Source organism: Canis lupus, chromosome 1, assembly GCF_048164855.1.
Source record: "Canis lupus baileyi chromosome 1, mCanLup2.hap1, whole genome shotgun sequence".
NCBI classification, from domain to species: Eukaryota; Metazoa; Chordata; class Mammalia; order Carnivora; family Canidae; genus Canis; species Canis lupus.
This window is the reverse complement of record NC_132838.1, coordinates 94,623,350-94,640,186: the sequence shown is the minus strand read 5'-3', so window position 1 is coordinate 94,640,186 and position 16,837 is coordinate 94,623,350. Positions and strand designations below refer to the sequence as shown.

The following is a 16,837-nucleotide window of genomic DNA, read 5'->3' as shown; positions in this document are numbered from 1 at the left end:
AGAATGTGTGGTGGATGAGAGAGATATCAATGATCAATTATGGCTTGGGATCAACTGCAGCTGCAGGAGCTGGAACTTATTCTATGAATTCTTGCATCTGAAGTCTTTTGAAAAGATCATGGCTGCCTCCCAGCCTAAAGGCTCAGTCACGTGGACTTAGGTTATAGGTAGCCTTGAGCAATGCAAGGGACAGACTACTGAAGTCCTGCCTCGTTGCTTCCCAGCTTCACCTCCAACTTCCACTGTGGCTCAGTGAAAGTCTAGGTGGGCTTGGACTCACTTCATTCACTTCAAATGGATATTTTGCTTTCTGCCCTGGAATGCCTCTGATACTGCAGATGCTGGAGGGAGCTCACTCAGCCCACATACCTGCAAAGCTCACAGGGAGGAGAGGTGGGGTGAAAACAGTAGGGGTGAAAGCAGATGACCTCCACCTGATGTGCTTTGAGTGGGCATCTTAGGAAGCTGTCTGGACACTTCCCAGGAGGTCCTTGGGTATTTGAGCTCCTGTTTTACCAACAGCAACAACTCTAATAATTTACCCTTAGACTTACTTTTCCTTCTTCCCTGTCTGAATCTCCTAAACCTCTCCCTTCTGTTCCCGAGGTCACCACCTAAATACTCATATGCTACACAAGCCCTGTCCTAGGCTCTGTTCTATATGACTAAGACAAAAGGCAAAAAGGGAAATACAATGACAACATAGTACATGTTCTATAAAGTTGAATTTAAGCAGTACTAGGGACTATTCTTTATTTGGAGATTATATCCTTTGCTGGGATGGTAGCAGAATATTGAGTCCCTTCAAAGATGTCCATGTCTGAATCCCTGTGAATGTGTTACCCCACAGGGGAAAGGGGATTTTGTAGAGGTGATTATATTCAGGACCTCAAAATGGGAAAGTTAACCTGAATTATTGGATTGGGTGAAGGCACCAAATGTAATTACAAGGGTCCTTACAAGAGGAAGGCAGGAGAAATCAAGAAAGATGTGATGACAAGAAGCAGAGGTCTGAGTGATGCAGTTGTGGGCTCTGCCGGTGGAGGAAGAGACCATGGGCCAAGAAATTCAGGTGGTCTCTAGAAGCTGCAAAAAATGAGAAAGTGAACTCTCCCTTAGAGCCTCTACCATCCTGTCAACACCTTGGTTTAAATCCAGCAAAGCCCTTTTTGGATTTCTGATTTTCAGAGGCGTAAGCTAATAAATTCATGTTTTCTTAAGCCCAAAAAGTTTGCAGAAATTAATTATAGGAGCATTAGAAAACTTCTGATGTGCTTGGTGATAAAATGGCCTATCTCTTACGAAAGGACGTTGATACTAGATGTTAGTCACTCTTACGTGGCAAATAAATGTTCTTACTCGGCAAATAAAAAACATTCCCAAAATTTGTTTGAAACTGGCCTGGTGTATGAAGTTCTAAAGTATGGGACTCACCATAGCCAGCAAAGGCTCTAAAAGATTTTTACAAAAAGCTAGTTTTCCTTGAAAACCCCATTACCACTTGACCGTCAGCAATGCCAGAAAAGTAATCTTCCTCCTGCTGACTCCCCGCACTGAGCTTGAGTCACAGTGATGAGTTTTATGCTGGATACTTTCTGTTTCCTCTTCAGATCCGTTCTCTACACTTCCACCCTGCGCTCTGAACTCTGAGAGATTGACCATAATGGAACACATCCGTGGACGCCCTTGTTCTCTGGCTTCCAGCCAGGTTCAGCCAGTGGGAGGCACCAGCAGGTGCCTGGAGGGTGGGAAGAGAATGAGGCTGCGAGTTCACTCACGGGGCTTCCACCGTCCAGAGTTGCTACAGGCCGCAGCATCCCTCTCCTGGAGGCCACCGCTGCTGTCAGGGGCACTTTCCCTACCATCCCCTTTCCCAGGATCCAGTAACCACTCCAACACTGGCGACTGCTCCTCTGACTGTTGAAGCCACAGGGTCCTGCAATATCCTTAGTAGCTTCTCTAAATTCTGACCACACCTTCATAAATAGACCTTTTATCGCACTATCCTCCAAGTACGCAGTATGCATGTGCCCTCTGTTTCCTGCCTAAATCCTTACTGATGGAGTTAGGAAGCGTGGGCCGCTCTTACCATGAGGGTCAATGACGGCTGAAGTACGTTCCTTCACGTTAGCATTCCAGAACACACAGCTGACGTTCCCGCGCAGGTGTGCCTTGAGGCGCAGGACGCTAGTGACCTGGTAGAGGCCTTGGGAGGTCTTGGTGTGGCTGGTGTTGGCAGGGGCGCTGACGTTTGGCCAGAACACCTCTGCCAGGGGATAGCCTTCGGCCTGGCACGTGAACTCTACCTCGTCCAGCCCTGGGATCCTGAGGAAATGAGTGTTTATTTTCTTGTAGGAAGCTGGATAACACAAGAAGAAAAAGAAATAAGTCTTTCTTTTCTGATTCCTCGACAGCTTTGTACTCAATGGCATGTGGTAGGAACAAAATTACCATCATCAATGTGAACCAATAAGTGTTAATTTTGTACACATGTCTTTTGTCTCTGATATCACACTGTTTACACTAATTTAATTCTTATGGTATAACAAAACTGGCATTGTTGATATTCCCAGTTTTTGTTGGAGGTAGCTGAAGTGAGATTGAGTATTTTGCCTAGACTCGTAGGGCTAATAACTAGTGAAGCCAATGTCTGCACATTGGAAGCTTGATTCCAAATCTCGACAGGGCTTCATCCCACCACACTCTGTGGCTTCCTTCCCATTTACAAGACTATTGTAAATTATCTCACAGCTGAGGACTGGAGAAAAGAGAGGATGAAAAGTAAAATCACTAGATAATGCTCACATTCTTATTTGCTGCTTTTTCTACAGGAGAAAATTCTCTTCCCATTTCCCCCTTTCCTTAGAAGTGAGATTAGGAGGAGAAAAATTAAAGACCTAGATTCTGTCTATAAGTAGTCAAGAATTGGCTATATTTATGACCTCTTCTCCTGTCTAACACACACACACATGCATTTCTGTGTAGTGTATGCTGAGTGAATCCATCAAACGTGGCTCCCTGCCCTCTAGAAAACTGAGATCTAAAATGCATACAAGTAACAATGAAAACAACAGGAAGACACCAGGACAAACTGCAGAGTTATCTTAGATTATAGCCGAAAAATAAATATTAACAACATATGCAGATATAAGGGAGTATGGAAAGTAACCTGTTGATTTTTAGTGAAGGGAAGAGGAAAAGAGTACTTGCTTTCATTAGGTAGGAAATATTTTAGAAACAGAATTTTGATTGCGTATATGGCACAAGTGTGATGAAACAATTTTTTCTAAAATTGTTGGAAAGAGTATACACAGGTACACCCTTTGTGAGAAGCAATTTTACATGAAAATCATGATAACAGCCATGTGGAAGGCTGTTAGGCACCAAATGTGCATAGAGTACTAAAGGTTTGCTAGGGGCTAAGCTTTGTGCCTTGTAATTTTACACACTGTGGAGGGAAAGGAATGTGCAAGCCCCTCTCACAATTTTTGCTCCTTGAGCACCTCTCTTTGTATCTCAGTGTCATGAGTTGCTAACTTGATTTATTATAGCCAAAGATGCTCACTGGGTCACAGTTCGTTGGACTGGGTGACTGCATCTTGCATGCGGTTCACAATCTGTGGCCCTCTCTTGAAGTTCTTGCCTCTATGTGATAAAGCATACTTGACTGGCTTGCCTGCCTCAAAAAACTCTGACATCTTTCCTGCTCACAGTTTTCCAGCTTCCAGGAACTGGGTGGGTGGGGTGGACTCTCTTATCAGTGAGACTGGATAGATGCGTAACTTTAGGCTCTTTTTTCCCTAAACATAAGTTAAGATGAGTGTGCAAGAAAAAAGAGAAGCCCTGAAGTTGGGAGAGGGAAAAGAAGAAAATCATGTGCTCGTCTAGTTATTAATTTAAAACATGGAGTTCACTTCCCATTTGGCTATTGATCCTTGTGTGTAGAGCTCACCTGGTCCAGGACTTGGAGAGGAACAGGGGTGAGTGGCTCTAAAACCTGATTCTATCTCTTTAACATATATTACCTCATTTAAACTCTTCAAGTACCCTAGGAGATAGGTAAAATCCATATCTCTATTTTGTAAATAAGGAAATAGCTGGAATCTGGGGTGAGGAGGGGGACTCTAGCTCATGCCCTTCATGGCTACATTATTCTGAATTCTGTATTGGAATCATCATAAGAGGATGATTGTCGATGTAACTGCAAAAAGCTTGGGGATGGAGCAAAAGACACAAGAAGGGGGATATGTTTTCCCGGGGACTTAGGGGTACACGGAACTAGTGGAAGATAAAGAGAATCAGATTTTGAAGCAACCTAGTGAGGATTTGAACTGGTTAGACTTACCAGTCTCCTTGAAGCCAATTTTGATCAACTTCTAGCAATTCAACAGTATCTGAAGCATGCATTTTGAGGACTTGCCTATTTCTCATTTAATGTTATTTATCTACACTTATTTTCCCTTAGTTTGGTGTCTTCTTAAAATCCTTTATCCATAGAGTAGATTGTTCCTGTAAGCTCTAGGGTCTTGGGGTGGGGGGGATGGAGGAGAATAAATGGCTGCCTAGGAACAATGTGTTGCATATGAAGGTTTGGCCCATTTCTACAGGGTAGTTCACAATAAGAGGCTGATCTCGGGAGACAAGTTGGAGGTGATTTCAGAGGTAGGAGGGCCAGGAATCAGGAGGGAGGCCGAAGCTGTAATTTGGGATATATAAATGAGGAATGAGAGAGATGTTCAACGAAAAGAACCATTAAGACTTGGGGGAAGGGATGGGAGCTCATAGCCTGCATGTATCCAATATTAAAGATACCTCCATAGCCTTATGCAATTTGGGAAGTGGGTGATAATACATCATTATTAGCCACACACAATGGGGAAGCTGGACACCAAGGGGGATATTCTTAGGAATAGATGAGTAAGTTTTAGAATTTCAGATGTAAAAGTGATCTTATAATTCAAACTAGTCCAACTTCCTATTCTGCAGTTGTTGGGTTTATGTTTAATATATGTTATGTTTAATATATGTCAATTAGACCAAGATGGTGGTGTTTACACAATTCTTCTATTTTTTTGCTTACTTTATCCGTTATAATAGAGATGAGCTGAAATCTCCAGATATGATTGTGGATCTATTTCTCCTTTAGGTGTGTCAATTTTTGTTTATATGTTTTGAAGTTATGTTGTTAGATGTACGCACATTTAGGACCATTATGTTTCCCTGCCATATTGACTTCTTTATCATTATGAAATGTCCTTTTTTATCTTTAATAATACTTCTTTTCTGATATTGGTAAGCCGCTAGATAACTAGATTTTGGCTAAATACATTGATAAATGGAAGCTCCTACTTCCAGGAGCAGCCATTACCATAATTAGACAATAAGAAAGTTAAACTTTACTGGAAAGATCATCTTTCTGCCAAGTCAAACTTTGCCTCTTGGAAGCTCCAACCCATTAGTAATTGTCTGATTTAGTATGACAACATTAGAGCAGTATAGTAGTTATGAACGTGGTTTGACTAAAACTTGAGCCAAGAGCTGATTGCATGATATGTCAAGTCCTCAGGTTTTTCATTTATAAAACAAGTATGGGGACACCTGGGTGGCTCAGAGGTTGAGCCTTCGGTTCAGGTTGTGATCCCAGGGTCCTGAGATTGAGTCCCACACCGACTCTCTTCAAGGAGCCTGCTTCTCCCTCTGCCTATGTCTCTGCCTCTCTGTGTCTCTCATGAATAAATAAATAATATCTTAAAAAAAAACAAAACAAGTATCATACTTGGCCTTAACAGAGATGTTAGGATGATTGAATGAGTTAGATGCCTAGAATATAGTAAAAACTCAATTAACATTAACAATCATTATTAGCTGTTGCATATGATCCTTTGGGTATTTGAAGATAATTGGCAAGCTCCATATAGTCTTTTCCTTCTGCATAAAATATGTCTACTTCCTTCAACCATATCTCCCAGGACAATTTTTAGACCCAATTCCATATACCAGTCTTTTTTTTTTTTAAAGATTTTATTTATTTATTCATGGGAGACACAGAGAGAGAGGCAGAGACATAGGCAGAGGGAGAAGCAGGCTCCCCAGAGGGAGCCTGATGTGGGACTTGATCCCAGGGTCCCAGGATCATGACCTGAACTGAAGGCAGACACTCAACCGCTGAGCCACCCAGGAGCCCTGCATATATCAGTCTTTGGATTCACTTTGTTTGTTAATAGAACATGACCTGTATTCCAGATTTTACCTAAGCAGCAGGAAGTAGAGTGTGGCTGAGTACTTCCTATGAGCACATTTTAGGCTGATGCAGGGTTTGACTCTAAGGTCATGAGATTACTTTTATTAAACGAATGATGGAGGCCCAGCTAGGTTGGCTATAACAGCCCTGTTGGCACCTGGAGACTGTGTCTCCTGGTTGACCCAAGACCATCAATCACCCTTTGTTAGTCCTGATTCAATGACTACTAGTCGTCTAGTCTGTTACAGTTCTAGTCAGCTACACTACCATTCAGCTTGCATTTTAGCAGGTTGTGCACAGGATGTACGCTGTGTGGGTCCTGGGCTTGTCTACCCTCAGATCCAGCCTTTGAGTTTTCTTCTCTGCTCTGTCCTGCATGCAGGCTGACTCCTGTAGACCTTATCTCCCAGGCTCCTGACAGCCAACAGGAGGCACGGTGGGAAGTCTGGAGGGCCAACAGAAGGGAGAATTTAGGGTATGTTCCCCCATGCTTGTGCTGAGACGGGCTCTCCAGCAGCACCCACAGCTCCTCCTTGCTCCTGCTACCCCTGGATGGGTCCGTTGTGTGGCTAGTATCTGTCATAGGCCCTGAGCTGCATTCCTCCGCCTTCCCCCACTCCCTCCAGTCCAGTGTGGGCAGCAGCTTCTCCTTATTGCTAATTGCTGATTTGCCTCTCTTTTCCCCAGCCAACTACTCAGCTGTTCTATTAAAAGACATGCCAGTTTTGGATTTAAATTTCTGCTGGTTGGAACCCTTTCGGTTTTCCTGGTCTTCTCTGACTGTGGGATCTCTAGGCCACTGGCAACTCTAGCATCTCTGAAATAGAGATAAGCTGCTGGTAGTATCATCTGCTTTATCATCAGAATGATGGCAACGAAGGTGAAAAAATGTAGCTTTACATGCCTTGGTCTTCCAGAATGTAGGTGGGTTTCTAGTCATTGCTGGAGGAAGTCTTTTAGGCTTGCTCCCAATTCATCCATTAGATGGGAGGAACCTCGGGTTAGACAGGTCGGACATTCAGGAGCTTCTTCCATTGCAGAATTCAGAAAATAATTGTCTTAACTCCAGCTTTCCTTATGACCTTCTGTTTCCCCAAAGGAGGGAAGGGAGAGATTTAGCCCCAGAAGTGCATTAGGCCAATGTTTTCTCTAGGTCCAGAGCCCAGCTGTTCTGTGTCCTCCCAAGGCTGCAGTGCTTCCCATGGGCTGTTTCTTCTCCATGTCCCTTTGTCTTCTCTTCCTCAGGGTGAAGGCCATTGTGAGAGAAAATGGAAACCTTTTGCCTCCTAGCTCTGTTCTAAGTCCTCCTTCGGACTCCCATACAACGGGGGCCTCTTCTTTGCTTTGAAATGCTTCTGTGAGCCTCAGTCCAGTCAGGGGGAAGAGTGGATTGGCACCCTCCCATCCCCCTCCTCATGTCCTGCCAGTGCCTTCAGGTGGGTTTGGCCCTTCTGTTCTCAGGACCCGTTCTGTGTCTGTCTGGGATCCTTTGCAGGGGCCAGAGGTCAGCCTGTGGGCTTAGGCGCTGGGCTTCCTGGCCTCTCCAGGGCCCCGGGACTCTTCTCTTCAGCCACGCTCCCTACCTTCCCTCTGACAGGTCACTCAGAGTTGGGTACTTGCAAGCTGCCTGCCAGAAACCTGAGTCTTAGGGCGCCTGGGTGGCTCAGTGGTTGAGCACCTGCCTTCAGTTCAGGATCCCATGATCCCTCGATCCTGGGATCGAGTCCCGCGTGGGGCTCCCCACAGGGAGCCCGCTTCTCCCGCTGCCTGTGTCTCTTCCTCTCTCTCTGTCTCTCTCATGAATAAATAGGTAAAATCTTAAAAAAAAAAAAAACCAAGTCTTCTAGACTCTCTAGCCATTCTACCTAGTATTGCTTTTCCTGTGCTTTTGAAAAATTAGTCCTCTTTCCCCTGTATTTAATATGAACTGCCACCCAGATATCAAAGACGGTGCTATAAACCTACTTTCAAGTTCATGTCATCAAGCAGGCATTTTAAGGAAAAAGCACATCCTTTCTCCAGTCCTGTTTCACTGAAGCAAATCCTAACTGAGGAGCCAGATGCCCCACGCTTCCTCCTGAGACCCCCTGATCAGGGTAAAATTCTCTCAGGTGATGGTCTTGAACTTTTCCTGGGTTTTCTTGCATTCCTCCTAAAAGGTGGTGACACAGTATACATCCTTTCACACATTTATTAGGTTGGTTCTTAAAATTTTTCCTAAGTGTCTATATTGGAAAAATATATAATGTTTAGTGCTTTATAAACATTTATATTTTAAGTAAAACAATGATTTCACTCTTACATATGTACCTAATGCTGTCTGGGTATCAAAGAAGGTATCTTTTATACACACCACCATCCATGGAAACATACATATAAAAATCGTCCTGTAATGGTCGGAGCTTTACGCTCTGTTTCACACCGTACCATTCCATGAGCCTCAGTTCCCATTCCACTTTTTCTATAGGATTTTATCCTAACTCAACATGTTAGAAAGCTCTTTTATTGCTTATCCTTATGTTTCTTTGCAACAACAAAATACGTTTAGCTTATTGGGATTGTTTCACTCATGATCACAAGGCTTCAAGTGTTCAAAGTTTCCTTCTGCACCGAAATCTAATCTCTATTATCAGTACACGTAAAATCAAAATGTAAAATATTATGAATATTGATAATGATTAAACATAAAAGATAAAATTTTCTGGAACTGTATCCCTTAAGAGGATGGATGGGGCTCTCTTTTTTTATTTGTCCATAATCTGAGGATGCATGTGGCTGTGGTTGGAATGATACAAGATCAGCTTCGATTCTGTTTCAATTTTTCCACTTTTACAGCAAGAAGGGCTAAGGAAACTTACTCGTATAAACTAGTGCCAGTGGAAGCAGTCTTGTTATAATTATGTCATTGCATTCTTAAAAGCCTTATAATTTATACAGCAAAAAAAGAATCCTACTTTATATTTTACCATCAGCTCTTAAATGTTACTAGGGCCTCCTTCAACTTTGTTGAAAACAGAATTTGGCATCACTTATCTTGCAGGATGATTTGTTAGTCATTACAGTTTGATAAGGTATCAATATTTCTAATCGCTCTTCTGCTTAGCACTATGGAAGTTTTCTACACTCCAAGCAATGTGCCACATTCATGATGGGTGAGAGGCACCCTTTTTTATGAAGTGGAAGAAGGCAATGATAAAAGAGGAAGTGTGTTAGGGGAAGCCCTAGAGCCTTGCCTGGAAGGCTTATTCTCAGGCACACTCATTTTGGGAAAAGAATACATGGGGAAGATGAAGAATCAGAAACTCATTTCCTAAAACTGCCTGTGCCCCTGCAACCTCTCAGAAAGTCTTGTGATCCTCATATGCTGTAGTTGGAAAGCCATCGAGGATTTAAAGAATAAGTAAGTATGATTTAAAGAATAAACCGATTCCACACTTGAGCCATCTCTGCTCCAGTTGATGAAGCTGGCAGAGTGGCTTCCCAGGAATGAAGGGCAGCCCTCAGCTGGAGAGAGAGTGGCAGGATGGGCCCCTGAGTTGCCCAGAGACCCTAGATGCATACAGCTAGATGCAAACAGAGGTTAACAAACATGGAGGCGGTGAATTAGGGGTGCAGATACTGAATACATTAAGGGATCATGAGAATGGAGAGCCCACTTTCCTCCCATTAATTGAAATCAGACTAACTTCAAAGTTCTGGAGTTCATCCCAGTTCTGGATGGAGGAAATGCAATTAAGACAGAAGGCAATTACATCCAGGCTAATGACTCTCTTGATGATTCATTGAGTCTTGAGGTGAGAGGAAGTCTTTGAACCAGCTCTCCGGACACTCACCACCTGCCTCAGTTCTTTATGTTCATTATCTCTTCTAACTTTTACAATAATCCTCTGTGGTAGGTGCTACTGTGGCTAGCCTTTTACAAATAAGAAAAATGTCAGGTTGTAAAGGTGACATAACCTGCCCAAGGTCATAGGTGAAAACACCATTCACCCTCATGTCTCACCCTCTTGGTTTATCCTTCTTTTGTGTCAGATCACAAAGTCACAACATTGCTGCCAAGGTCAACCAATGGTCTTTGGGGACCAAAGTCTATGGACTTTCCAGAAGACAGAACAGATCCTCTGAGGCTTCACGAGTGGGACTGGGAGGAGACAGAGAAAACCCAGAACAGTCAGAGCAGGCTGAAAACACAAGCTGGCAAAGTCTTATAAACTTGCTGGTCTTTCCCAAAATGGTCTTTTTCCAAAACAAACACAAACTTGAAGATTCTCTTCAGATTTAGGTTCTTGGCTTGTGTTGTGAGGAAAGCCCTTAATCCAGAGGAATGAGGACAGCTATTGACTTACCTGGGCTCCCCCAGCTCCCGCCTTCCCTTCTCTGGGCTCCGGCTGCTTCATTTGCAATATGGAAAGCTTGGACTAGAGCAGTGTTTTCCAAACTTTTTAGACTATGACCCAGAGTGAAAAAAATAATATTTTATATCACAATCCAACACACACACACACAAAAACGCGCTCCTCTGAAACAGGAGTTTCACAAAATGACACTCACCCCTACTATGTGACACCTTCTGATCATGTCTATTCATTTGGGAAAAGACACTCACCCAGTTGCTACTCACTAAATTGATACTTTAATCCATTAATGGTCGGCAAACCATGGTTTAAAGAGGAGCTGAGTGATTGAGTCAGTGTTGATCCTTGGGAGAACCTTGAGCAAGGCAAAGCTTCTCTTTGGCACCCTCTTGTCTTTCAGGGACCCATTTCCTGCCTTCCCTCTAGATCCATACCTGATCCATACATCCATACTCCTGACCCTATTTTCCTTTCACATCAGCTGCTTTATACTCAGATGCTAAAAAAATCTCTCTGGGAAGGTGCTTCCGTTTTTCTCTAAGATAGCCCTGTTTCCCTGTAACCATCCTCCCGGGTTTTTTTTTTTTTTTTTTTAAGGTTCTTATTTGTTTATTCATGAGAGACACAGAGAGAAAGAGAGGCAGACAGAGGCAGAGGGAGAAGCAGGACTCGATCCTGGGTCTCCAGGATCACACCCCAGGCTGCAGGCGGCGCTAAACCACTGTGCCATCAGGGCTGCCCTATCCTCTGGGTTTTTGCTTGCACTAATGCCTCCACAGATTCCAGTCCTTGAAACAACTCACCTTTGACTTTCAGAGTCAGATATTTGTAGTCCCAGGCGACTCCATAGAGGATGAGGCAACGATACTGCCCTGCATCCGCCACTTGGACGTGAGGGATGTGGAATAAGGCCTTCCCCAGGGGCAGCTGCTCCCCCAGCAAGGTGGCTCTCTCACTGTGCAAGGATGTATTGTTTTCCATCTTCTGCAAACTGGCCTTTAAGTCTCTGAGTTCCACAGGATCTCCAGTGTCAAAGTGACATTCCAGGGTCACATTGCTGCCAGAGTCTACTGTGTACAGTTCCTTAGGGACCGTCACTGTGAATAGAGCTGAACAAAACACAAGAAATTCTCCCACTATCTGCCTTTACATCTCAGTTCTGTACAGAGTGGGAGCTGAGGAGGCCCATCCCATCCCTGTGGCCCAGGGGACACCTGTCATCAGCTGGGCACTCCTTCAGGCTCCTTTCCCTCCTGCACCCTGGTCTGTCCGGGCAACCGTGGAACTCCTGATCTGCTGTTTTAAGATACCTCTCTCCTCTCAACACACCCCACCAGTGCAGCCCATTGCCATCCTGCCTCCTATTATCCAGGCTCATTTTCTCCATATGGATCAAATTATATCATCCCTGTCAAATACTACCTCCTCTCATGAGTGGTAGTAATAAGAATAACCATTTGTTGAGCTCTTACAATGTGTTAGTCTTCTGCCAACACACCGTCTCATTCAGCCTTCCCAGAAAGTCATCAAAGCAGAGCCATCTTCTTTTTAGAAAAGGAAACTGAGGCACAGAAAAGTAGCCAGGATCAGACCTAGGTATTGCTAAGCTCCAAGTGCCCTTAACCACTGCATAATACAAACCCACTGGACAAGCTTCTTCTTTTCTGTCAATTAGGAGAAGGGAAGAATAGAACTAAGACCTATTATACACCAGGTACTGTGCTAGGCTCTTTTTTTTAAAAGTGTTTATTCTCTTTTTTTTTTTTATTTTTTTAAAATTTAAATTCAATTTGCCAACATATAACACCCAGTGCTCATCCCATCAAGTATCCTCCTCATTGCCCGCCACCCTGTGCTAGGCCTAGTCTTTATAACTACATCACTTAATCCTGAAAATACAACCATGAAATATGTATTATTATTACTGTTTTACAGTTGAGGAAATTGGCTCAAAGAGGTTCATGCCAGGACATACGGTTAGTAAAGTTAAAATTCAGAGTCAGTTAAATGTTTGATTTAAAAATCTATAGTTTCCACTGCAACAGTATTTCCCAAAACATGAGGCATATATGAAACATGCAAAATAATTTTATAGAGGGTAGAATTAAGGCCTGAGGGAACTGAATTATTCAGAGAGGAATTTATTTCCTCTTCAATTCTGTTTCAATCCTCCAAGTAACATATAACTTGCAATTAGGTTCTCACACCTCCAAACAATGGCTGTTTCTCCTTATAATAAAGCAGAAAGCTCTCAGGCAGATACTGTAGATATCTGGGTAGAATTTAATAATACTGCTTTCAAAAAAAATAATAATACTGCTTTCATCACATTTATTTTTGCTATATCTTCTATTTACTAGTAACAGTGATACGGGTTTTCCATTTATCATAGGGGTATACCATTTTGTTCAAAGAATAAAAGTTGAGTTGATTTTAAAGAATTTATAAAAACAATGGCATGAAGAGTGGTAGAGCAAAGTAAAACTAATAAAGGTGCATAAATACACTGTGAGAAACTGTAAAAAATTAGGCCGCCTCTATCATTAAGGAATGGATATTCATTATGACCGAGGTGCAGCAAGATCTTAAACTAATTTCTGAATCATGACAAAAGATTAGATCAAATTATATTCAGGAGAGCTTACTTCATTCATTCATTCATTTAATTGGTCAAAACGTCCATTCAACAAATATTTGTGGATGGCTTCTAAGCATACACTATTCAAGGAGTTTTTACCATCATAAAAAGTGATATGGTAAGAGCACGGGGTTTAGTGATAGATCAACTGGATCATGATTATGAGTCCTTTGATCTTGAATGTAACGTTTAGCTCTGTGAGTCTCTGCTTCTTTATGTATAAAGGTGCAAGGTTAATATCTGCCTCTAAGTATTGTGGTGAAACTTAGACAAAATGGTATGTGTGAAGTGCCTTATTTTGGCAGGTGGTAGGTGCTCAGCAAACATTGGTTCCTTTCTTTTGTACCCTGTTATAATTCTGGGGAAAGTGGTCTGTATACGCAACACCTGGCCATTCTTTATTAACCATGATATTTTATTAACCAAGACAGCCCATTCCATGATCATCCTGAGCAATAGATTTTTAAAAAGAATTTATTTGAGAGAGGGAACTTGAGAGAGAACACAAGTTGGGGGAGGGGGGAGGTTGGCGGGTGGAGGCAACAGAGGGAAAGGAGAAGCAGACTCCCTGCTGAGCAGAGAGCTCATGCAGAGCAGGACTCAATCCCAGGACCTGGGATCCTGACCTGAGCCAAAGGCAGATGCTTAACTGACTGAGCCACCCAGGTGCCCCTGGGCAATAGATTTTACAGTATAAGTAAATTTTGGGTTTCCTGTTGCTTGAATGATTCACATCGCAATTCTCTTCTGACTTGAGTTTCTCTTCCTACAATCCTGTGAGACTTTGAAGGCAGTGACCAGGTTGACTTTTAGTATCTTTAGTGCCTAGTACATATAAGTTCTAGTTAAGGGTTTGGCAAATGGCAGAAAGAGAGAAAAGAAAGCATGAACCTAACATACTTCCCTCTCATCAAACTGCAACTTGCCCATGTTGCACAAACTGGCATTCTTAATCATCACACAGTACATTTTATAGTTATGCCCAACTTGAGATTTATCAAGAATAAACCGGCAAGTTTTTGGGTTTTGCCTGTAATCCCTGTTGTTTTTTTTTTTTAAGATTTTATTTATTTATTCATAAAGATTCACAGAGAGAGAGAGAGAGAGGCAGAGACACAGGCAGAGGGAGAAGCAGGCTCCATGCAGAGCCTGACGTGGGACTCGATCCCAGGTCTCCAGATCACGCCCTGGGCTGCAGGCGGCGCTAAACCGCTGCACCACCGGGGCTGCCCTGTAATCCCTGTTTTAACCATCACTAGAACATTAGTGTGTCTTTCTAACAAATCTCTAGTACAGAAAAGAGTTCACATCTGTCCAGAATTCTTTGTGCAGGATGGGGTGGGGACAGGTCTATACTATGAGTGCTTCTTTGTAAAACACTGCTGATCACACTTGCATTTGCTTAGACAGGTTGAGAAGATTGTGGGATGATGCATGTGAAAAGAGATTTGTGCTTCCAAATTTCCTGCATAATTCCATTTCATGACATCCACTTGTAATAACTTTCACTCTGGGTCTCCGGGATAGGACCTTCTTGAGGGTAGATCCCCTTCTGATAAGGATCATCTACAAACTTTGAGTTATTAAATCCCCCTTTTAACCAAGACAGAGCTACCTGCTACCAAATCCACTCTGGCCTAAGGGGGAATATTTACTTACTCATTCATCAAATACATAGTAATCGTCATCTATGTGTCTGGTTCAGGAATTCACTTTTGCTCTTCTTCTATTTTTTTAATTATTAGTATACATGATACAGCAGGAAACAGGGAAGAGAAATGGGACTTGCAAGGAACTTCAGTTGCTGAGGCTGAGATATAACAAATGTCAGAGGACTTTGGGTGTTGCCTCTATTGAATTTATCTAGCAAATTTATTTACCACACTTAGGCTTTCTTCTCATGAGAGAGAGAAAGTCTGTAACTTCCTCTGGAACTCCCCCTAGCAGACAGCAGAACTTCCCTCTTTATGCTCTGGGCCTTTGACAAAAATCCATTTTCTGCTTGCTTTTCTCCTTTGTGAGAATATGTGTACAGGGGTTGTACAGGTGATATTTTTTATCTAATGTTCATAAGAGGAAAGAGCAATTAGCAAACATGAATCAAATATCTGAGTAGCTCAGAATAACTAGAGGATGTTATTTGGTGTAATTTTGCCTCAATTAAAGCTTCTAAGACATGCCAAGCTGTGAGCTTGATTACTCCAGAAAAACGAGTTCAGGGAATGCAATATACTTTTAAGATCCTAAATTATTCTTACTTACTGCAAATTACAGAGGAAATAAAAACACTCTTGCAAACAACTGCGTGAAGGTATTTTTCTCAAGCTTGGATGCACATCAGAATCATTAATCAGAACACCTCAACTTTGGCCATCTTTGGAATCACCTGGGAGGCTTTAAAAAAAAAATACCAGGCCCCACCTTGGATCCTTTAAATATAAATTCTAGTTCTTTTTTGAGGCCAGCATTAAATTTTTTTTTTTTAATCTCCTTGGAGGCTTCTAATGTGCAGAGTATTGAGAACTATCGATTAGATGAAACACCTGCATACACAAATGTCTTTTATTATCCTGCCTTTCAAAGCATCCTCAGCTTCACCTGAGAGGGCTTTAGAATGTCAGGCCCTGCCTTAGACCTAGAGAAGCAGACTGCACATTTCCACAAGTTGAGATAGCTCATGTGCACATTAATGTCTGAGAATCAGAGTTATGACACTAGTCTGCATTTGGGCTGTTACTGGGAAGTAGAGTAATAGTTAACATTTATTAAACACAATGAGCAAGACATTGGGGTCATCTTTATATCATCATCTCATTCAATGTTCCCCAACTTTGCAAGGTAGAGTTACTATGCCTATCTTACGGGTAGTGAAACTCAGGCTTACAGAAGTGATACAACTTGCCCAAGGTCAAAGAGTGGTACCTCATGAGGTTGGGATTCCAGTTCATATCTCTGTGTCTTGAAAGCCTGTATGAACATCTCTACAGATATGACCATATATCCACTGGCATGTATATAGTACATCCAAAATGAGATAGATAGACTTTTCAGCTTTATGCTAAGGAAAATACGTGTGGGGTATGTGTATGTGTGTGTGTATTTATTTCTGAGCTCTTTATTCTGTTTGATTGAGCTATGTAAGCTATGTGTCTGTTTTTCTGCCAATACCATACTGTTTTGATGACTATACCTTTGTAATATAGCTTGAAATCAGGGGTTACTAATTAAGCTTCAACCTAGCACTAAACTCCTTAAGTTATAAGACAAAGGAGAAAATTGAAAAGTTTCCACAACTATATAATTAGGCAGACAAATCCAAAACAAAGCAGGTATTCCCATTCATTTGGGCCCCCTGACTAAATTAAAGGGTAACAAATTTGGCCAGGGCACACAAAATTCATAAATGCAGTTTCTTTAAACAGATTAAAGCAGCTGGTTTGAGTAATGATGGAGCCTTCTTGAAAGTTCTTAGGGAAATTGTGTATTTTATTTGCAATCAAGCATCAATAAGAGTCAGTACCTGGCACATCTCCAGAAACACAAAACAAATCATTTGCATTACCTCCCAAGATAGCTTCCCCTTTAAGCTAATTTTATACTTTT

At 42.2% G+C, this 16,837-nt stretch overlaps 1 protein-coding gene across 7 annotated transcripts in view; it reads right to left on the bottom strand.

The window, feature by feature from the left end:
• Positions 1-16,837, bottom strand: part of PDCD1LG2 (programmed cell death 1 ligand 2) — a 93,588-nt gene that overhangs the window by 59,313 nt on the left and 17,438 nt on the right. For 6 of the 7 annotated variants that reach the window (XR_012037627.1, XR_012037622.1, XR_012037612.1 and 3 more), the window contains 2 exons: positions 11,400-11,705; positions 2,090-2,359 (listed from right to left, as the gene is read on the bottom strand). Coding sequence is in view for 3 of the 7 variants with exons in the window: in XM_072840410.1 (XP_072696511.1) it covers positions 2,090-2,359; positions 11,400-11,705 (576 nt within the window). In the remaining 4 variants the exon portion in view is untranslated. Of the gene's footprint in view, positions 1-722; positions 1,087-2,089; positions 2,360-11,399; positions 11,706-16,837 lie in introns of those variants that run through there. The other variant, XM_072840417.1, reaches the window with a different exon arrangement.